This window comes from Nicotiana tomentosiformis, chromosome 11 (assembly GCF_000390325.3).
Source record: "Nicotiana tomentosiformis chromosome 11, ASM39032v3, whole genome shotgun sequence".
In the NCBI taxonomy this organism is placed as follows: Eukaryota; Viridiplantae; Streptophyta; class Magnoliopsida; order Solanales; family Solanaceae; genus Nicotiana; species Nicotiana tomentosiformis.
This window is the reverse complement of record NC_090822.1, coordinates 82,386,292-82,394,028: the sequence shown is the minus strand read 5'-3', so window position 1 is coordinate 82,394,028 and position 7,737 is coordinate 82,386,292. Positions and strand designations below refer to the sequence as shown.

At 35.8% G+C, this 7,737-nt stretch overlaps 1 protein-coding gene across 3 annotated transcripts; it reads left to right on the top strand.

The window, feature by feature from the left end:
- Positions 1 to 227: 227 nt before the first annotated feature.
- On the top strand, positions 228 to 4,382 carry LOC104108318 (transmembrane 9 superfamily member 3-like). 3 transcript variants are annotated; one of them, XM_009617322.4, is made up of 7 exons: positions 228 to 528; positions 965 to 1,005; positions 1,608 to 2,199; positions 2,309 to 2,446; positions 2,541 to 2,697; positions 2,921 to 3,405; positions 3,904 to 4,382. In XM_009617322.4, the coding sequence occupies exons 1-7, from the start codon at positions 371 to 373 to the stop codon at positions 4,121 to 4,123; spliced, it is 1,791 nt and encodes a 596-aa protein (XP_009615617.1). In that variant the 5' UTR covers positions 228 to 370; the 3' UTR covers positions 4,124 to 4,382. The 3 variants fall into 3 exon arrangements, with proteins under 3 accessions (XP_009615617.1, XP_009615619.1, XP_033515087.1); XM_009617324.4 differs by having other exon boundaries at positions 248 to 505; XM_033659196.2 differs by lacking the exon at positions 965 to 1,005 and having other exon boundaries at positions 249 to 528.
- The last annotated feature ends 3,355 nt before the right edge of the window (positions 4,383 to 7,737 follow it).

Below are 7,737 nucleotides of genomic sequence, written 5' to 3'. Positions count from 1 at the left end.
AAAATCTACAATCTCTTAGGACTTATACAAATTTAGCTAAAAATAGATCTATAATTCAATTGAAGTAGTTGACACTAATTAGTCTTAGTTTTATGGGTATGCTCATATCAGTTCAAAACTTTTACAAGTAAAAGTATCTTGTACGTTATGCCTCATTGTTTGTACCCATTACCACACGTGTTGTCTACGAAGTGTTGCATTTTCAAGACAGTATTACATAATAGAGCGTGGAGATCTGATCACGAGTCGACTAAACCATCATGCACACGTAGATCTCTAGTTTCTCTTCTTCACTTCCTTCCCTCTTCCTTTCTCCATCAATAACGCACAAAATTTTTCATCTTCTTCTTAATAATTGTTTTCTGGATATATGAAGAAAGTGCGTGCTATTGTTTCCATTTGCATGGTCAGCCTTTTCGTAGTTTACCGCCTCTTTATCAGCCAAGATGCCTCTGATGATCATCGCTATAAACGGGGAGATCCAGTCCCTCTTTATGCTAATAAGGTTGGTCCTTTCCACAATCCCAGGTACATATATATACTCCTATTCACACATTTTATTTCCTCTTATTTGTGTTGTTGAGTTCTTTTTTATCTCTCTTTTTGTTTGTGTAGTTAGTGTAGATTAGATTATTGAACATAAATTTATCATTTTCCAATTTCACTTTAAATATTTAGTAAGGGCACTTGATGATCGAAACAAGATAATCACCAATTCGGAACACCGCGTAGAGAATTGTGAAGAGTCATAGTCTCCTATAATTTTGTTACTTTATTTTCACAATGTTCCTTGACCGAGGGTCTATCGAAAATACCTCTCTACATTCACAAGTCAAGGATAAGGTCTGCATACACGTCACCCTCCCCAGACCCCACATGTGAGATTACACTGCGTTTGTAATTGTTGTTGATAGTTTCTATAATTTACTCATAGGTAGTTCCTTGTTGTTTTTTTGTTTTACAGTGAATCCTACCGATATTATGATCTACCATTTTGTATACCAGGTTCATTCTACACTTTTGACGCATTGTATTTATTGCCTGTTCTCTTCTTGCTGACTTACTAATTTATTCATGAGATATAATTTGGCTTAATAAGATACTACTGAAAAGGGAGAGAAGGGAGAATTTAGAAAAATTGGAAGACTAGATATTAATCATGAATATAGGCTCAACTGAATTTAAACATTCAACTGATTTAAGTTTCAGACTAGGGCTAATTGATTTGTCAATCATGTAAAATCTGAGTAAAGCAATGTCTAAAAGGTAATTTGATTTGTCAAGTAAAAACAGAAAGCTGCACTAGTTCTGCAAATCCTTTTTGTGCATTTCTTTCTTTTAAAATATAGAAATTTTCTGTTTCTTTTTCCTTCTGTATTTGCCTATTTTGTCTTTAGTTTTTTTAGTTGGGGAGAAAGGTTGGGGGTTAGGCTATAGTTCCAATCTTGTTCTTCTAAGCAAAAGATACACATTCAAAGTTTTATAAAGGTATGCTTTAAAAACATTAAACCTATGTTACTTAAGTTCAAGTAGCATGTTACGCAGTTATGCCAAGGAATTAAAAGTCTGTAGCTTATTGTCAATATATATATGTACTGAATATGCAGATAAAGTGAAATTGGAAGAGAAGAAAGAAGCTCTAGGTGAGGTCTTAAATGGGGATCGGCTCGTAAGTGGTCCTTATGCTCTCGATTTCTTAGTAGAGAAAGACTCTGAAATTCTTTGTAGGAAGAAGCTAACAAAGGAAGAAGTAGCTCAGTTTCGAAAAGCAGTTGATAAAGACTATTACTTCGAAATGTACTATGATGACTTGCCCATATGGGGTCTTATTGGAAGAGTTGAGAATAAAGAAGAAACAGAAGATCCAAAAGATTATAAGTACTTCATGTACAAACATATACATTTCGATATCCATTATAACAAGGATCATGTTATTGAGATCACAGCAAGAACGGATCCACATTCTGTTTTGGACCTAACAGAAGATAAGGAAGTCGATGCTGAGTTTACATACACTGCGAAATGGAAGCAAACAGATATTCTATTTGAGAATCGGATGGATAAATTCTTGCAGACTTCTCTACCACATCACTTGGAGATCCACTGGTTTTCCATCATAAATTCTTGTGTCATAGTCCTCCTCTTAACTGGTTTCCTTGCCACGATTCTTATGCGAGTACTTAAGAATGACTTTATCAAGTAAGTGGCTTTTAAGAAAGTTGTCACTCCATTTGAAAAAGAAGAAGAAGAAAAGAATCTAGCTGATTTTCTCTAGAAGTAACTCATTTAATTGGTCATGCATCAAAAGGTATGCACATGATGAAGAAGCAGTTAATGATCACGAGGAGACGGGATGGAAGTACATACATGGTGATGTCTTTAGGTTCCCAAAACACAAGTCATTGTTTGCTGCAGCACTTGGTTGTGGAACTCAGCTCTTTACTCTGTCAGTATCCTCCCAAAATTAATGTCTAATACAAGAAACTGTAGCATTATGTTTTTGAATCTTAGAGAAACATTATGTTTTCATTATTATACAGGACACTTTTTGTATTCCTTCTGGCACTTGTAGGGGTGTTTTATCCCTACAATAGAGGAGCTCTATTCACTGCCCTTCTGGTTATATATGCACTCACTTCTGGCGTCGCCGGATATACAGCTACCTCTTTCTATTGCCAGCTTGAAGGAACTAACTGGGTTAGTGCTGTAACATTCCCATAGTTGCTAAGGCATTGTCTCCATTCCGCTGCAACTAAGTAAATCTTTTCATTCAAGAACTTACAAAAAAGTTAGATTAACTTATTGTCTCATTGTAGCTATAATTGTCTCAATTTCAGTGGAACTAAGTGGTCTTATTAAGTTGCAAAGTACTAAGTCAAATATTGATCAACTAACATTTGTAAATACTCTGCCTTAACAGGTAAGGAATTTGGTCTTGACCGGGAGTCTCTTCTGTGGGCCTTTAGCGCTAATGTTCTGCTTCCTCAATTCTGTTGCAGTTAGCTATAGTTCTACTGCTGCTCTACCATTTGGCACAATTATGGTAATAGTACTTATGTGGACATTCATGACATCGCCACTGCTTGTATTGGGAGGAATTGCTGGCAAGAATAGCAGAACTGGTTTCCAAGCTCCATGCCGCACCACAAAATATCCAAGAGAAATCCCATTACTCGCATGGTACCGTGGTACTGTCCCTCAGATGGCAATGGCGGGATTTTTACCATTTAGTGCCATCTACATTGAACTCTATTACATATTTGAAAGTGTATGGGGTCAAAAAATCTACACCATCTACACCATATTGTTTATAGTCTTCATTCTTCTGCTTATAGTGACCGCTTTCATCACTGTTGCATTGACTTATTTCCAACTTGCTGCAGAAGATCATAAATGGTGGTGGAGGTTCGAAGCTTCTTTCTTTTCGTTTACATTTCATATTCTTGGTTTGGCTTATAATCGTTCCATGTTACTTTCTTGATTGCTAGTTTTTTCAGTTTTTCTGATGCACCTTGCACCTGTCTTTTATTCCTTCTCTTGTATCTTGTAAGAAAAATTCAATATAGCTAATTAAAAGTTTTTGCTGACTACTTGCTATGCAAATGTCTGTATAATTTAATAATCCAGATGCATATGATCGTGGCTCTTTCCCTTTGGTTTGTATTGATTTAAATTTTTGTTCATTGGAATTTGGAATTTGGTAATAAGATCAACAGCCATCAAAATCCATGTACAGAAGTGCAATATTTTAGCCTATTGCTAATCCTAATCTAAAGAAATGAATTTGTCATCCTTTACTGCTTTCCAAAGTTACGACCAAATGAAGTCCATTTCACTTATTTAACTCTGTGAACCATTGTTTAGATCTAATTTCATATATTAAGCTTTTTTGGTATGGTGCAGGTCATTTCTCTATGGTGGATCAACTAGCATCTTTATCTATGGCTATTGCTTGTACTACTACTATGCGAGATCCGACATGTCTGGATTCATGCAAACCTCATTTTTCTTTGGATACATGGCTTGCATCTGCTATGGTTTCTTCCTCATGTTAGGAACTGTTGGTTTCCGCTCATCCTTGCTCTTTGTTCGTCACATCTATCGATCTATCAAGTGTGAGTAAACAGCAATACAGACTATGTAGTATTTGTTTACACCACTTTGATTTGGTTATACCTTAAGCTTTTGTAAAAGATTGGTTAAAGGAGAGGACTATTTAGGTAGGAAGTGCTTTAAGTATGTAGTAGGAACTTTGATTCAGACCATTTCTTTGTGAAATTGTCCTCTAGATACATTTTGTTCAGTACTGCTTCGTCCCGAGAAGAATAGAAGGGGTCGAAGTACGTGGATCAAATCACACTTTTGGGTACGAGTTTTTATTTGCATTTGTTACTCAACTGTATTTGTTTAATAATTCCGGAGAAGATATAATAATGTATAAACATAAATGTAAAATAAACAAAATTTAATTCGAATCCCCGGAATTTACAGTATTTCATTAAGAAATTTAATCCCCTCTTAGTACCCGAGGTTGTGGATTATTTCTTCCCAGGATAGAACGAATTACACACTGTGTAGCGGCATTTAAACCCTAGTATTTCAGTGAACACAATGATCGGTAGCAAATCACACTTATTGTTGCTTTTCTTGTAGTTAAAACTATGCAGAAGAAAGGAGGAGAATACATAATTTCGTATGGAAAATCTGTGAGAATGAACTGCTATTTATAGCCCCAACTTGATGAGTTCAAACGAAGAGGGCCAGCAAACCGGCCATAACATAAATGGCTATTTACGTAAATTAAGACGGGAATTCAAACGCAGAGGAAATTACTTTTTCGTTACGAAAAACGGACGGGTAGAGAAATTACTTTTCTGTTACACAAAACGGACGGGCAGAGGAGATAATTTGGATTTAATATTAAATTAATAATATTACGTTAATATTTACTATTAACAAATAAATTTGATCCAATAAATTAATCAATCAATCATTTGACCAAATCCGAAGCCGAAGCCGAAGTCGAGCCGAGCGACGACGACGACGCGAGGCTTGCCTTCTTCTTAACTCTTTAAAAGCTAGAAGAAGAGCAATTATATATATACCCATCAAAAGTTTTTTCCTCCTCCAATATGGGACAATGTCCCTTTGTCAAGGAGGAAAACTCAAATATTTTATTTTCCCTCCATTTCTCCCATTCACCCTATTTTAAGTTAAAATAGCTTAAAAAATCCAGCATTCCCCCACATGAATGGGGAATGGCTATATCATGGAAATATGTATGAAAAACTATGTGATTCGCAAGCAAGGATTAATCGCATCTGGATAAGTAAGTTTCCCTTTGAACTTTCTGTAGTGAACTTATGTCTGATATACTCGATCAATCGGTAGATTTGATATCTTTGAACCGTCAAACTTTGTTGTATACTTAGACAACAATAAGTCACACAATCAACCCTTAACCATCTTTGGTTCTCATTGTTGTGTTCGTTTCAGCCATGAACACCGCCTGGTTTCATAAGTGCATAGAGAACTGGTCTTACAAATTCTCCTTGAAGCGGCTAACACTTCACACTTATATAGGTGATTCCTAAACGCGTCATCCCATAGATATACTATTTGATATACCGCGTATCAAATTTAGAAATCATTAAAAAACCTTAATGCTTTATCCTTGGTACTGAACATTGTCTCATCACGAGAATGGACCAAAATTTTAGTTGACAATGTTGAACCGTCATTAATGACTTTGTTTGATCTCCTTGAACCTAGATCTTGGGATCTCCAGTCTTCTAGGTAGAGTTACCGCCACAATGACTTGTTCACGGCTATTGTCCCAATTTCCTCGATGATTTCTCAACTACCTCGCTAGTTAGGCCTTTTGTAAGTGGATCCGACACATTATCACATGACTTTACGTAGTCAATCGTGATAATTCCTCTAGAGAGTAATTGCCTAACGGTTTTATGTCTTCGTCGTATATGACGAGATTTACTGTTATACATAACGCTCCCAACCCTTCCAATTGCCGCTTGATTATCACAATGTATGCATATTGGTGCCAATGGTTTGGACCAAAATGGAATGTCTTCCAAGAAATTTCGGAACCATCTAAAGCTATGAACTCAGCCTCCATTGTAGAGCGGACAATACAAGTTTGTTTGGACGACTTCCAAGATACTGCTCCTCCACCAATAGTGAATATATATCCACTTGTGGACTTATAATCAGTTGAACCAGTGATCCAATTTGCATCACAGTATCCCTCCATCATCGCAAGATATTTACTGTAGTGCAAAGAAAAGTCCTGGGTATGGTTTAAATATCCCAAAACTCATTTCATTGCCATCCAATGAGATTGGCCTGGATTACTTGTGTATCGACTTAATTTACTTATTGCACAAGCTATATCTGGTTGTGTACAGTTCATGATATATATTAAACATCCCAACACACTAGAATAATCCAATTCTGATATATTTTGGCCTTTGTTCTTTGCTAGTACAAGATTCACGTCAATTGGAGTCTTTGCAACTTTAAAATCTAAGTGCTTGAATTTTTCAAGTACTGTCTTAATATAATGAGATTGTGACAATGCCAGACCTTGAGGAGTCTTATGGATCTTAATACCCAAAATTAAATCAGCAACTCCCAAATCCTTCATATCAAACTTGCTAGTTAGCATACGCTTTGTAGCATTTATGTTATCAATGTCATTACTCATTATCAACATATCATCCACATATAAGCAAACAATGACTATATGTTTTGGAACATTTTTAATGTACACACATTTATCACATTCATTTATCTTAAAACCATTTGACAACATTGTTTGGTCAAATTTCGCATGCCATTGTTTGGGTGCTTGTTTTAGTCCGTAAAGGTACTTAACAAGTCTACATACCTTCTTTTCTCTACCTGAAACCACAAACCCTTCAGGTTGTTGCATGTAGATTTCTTCCTCCAAATCTCCATTTAAGAAGGCCGTCTTAACGTCCATTTGATGAATTTCAAAACTATAAACTACAGCTAATGCTACTAACATTCGTATGGACATTATTCTTGTAACTGGAGAGTATGTATCAAAATAGTCAAGACCTTCTCGTTGTCTATACCCTTTGACCACAAGTCTTTCCTTATATTTATCAATAGTGTCATCATCTTTCATTTTCCTCTTAAAAATCTATTTAGAACCTAACGGTTTATTTCCAGGAGGAAGATCAACCAATTCCCATATATGGTTATTCAATATGGATTCTATTTCACTATTGACTGCCTCTTTCCAAAATAATGATTCCGAAGAAGACATAGCTTCTTTAAATGTTCGAGGCTCATTTTCCAATACGAAAATCACCAAATCTGGTCCAAATGAAGTAGACGTTCTTTGTCGTTTACTACGTCTTGGTTCCTCCTGATTAAATGTACTTTCTTTTATTTCTTCCCGAGGTCGTTTAGATCCTTCACCAATCGACTCACATTCCTTTTTATACGGATATATGATTTTAAAGAACTCAGCATTATTTGATTCTATAACCATATTATTATGAATGTCGGAATTTTCTGATTTATGAACCAGAAATCGATATGCTTTACTATTGGTCGCATATCCTATGAAAACACAATCAACGGTTTTCGGTCATATTTTTACCCTTTTGGGTTTAGGAACTTGCACTTTTGCCAAACACCCCCACACTTTGAAATAATTCAAGTTGGGCTTCCTTCCTTTCCATTTTT

Coding starts and splice junctions, on each gene's coding strand:
- LOC104108318 (XM_009617322.4), top strand. CDS start 371: ATGAAGAAAGTGCGTGCTATTGTTTCCATTTGCATGGTCAGCCTTTTC. Junction 1,006..1,607: donor TCTACCATTTTGTATACCAG/GTTCATTCTACA, acceptor CTGAATATGCAG/ATAAAGTGAAATTGGAAGAG. Junction 3,406..3,903: donor GATCATAAATGGTGGTGGAG/GTTCGAAGCTTC, acceptor GGTATGGTGCAG/GTCATTTCTCTATGGTGGAT.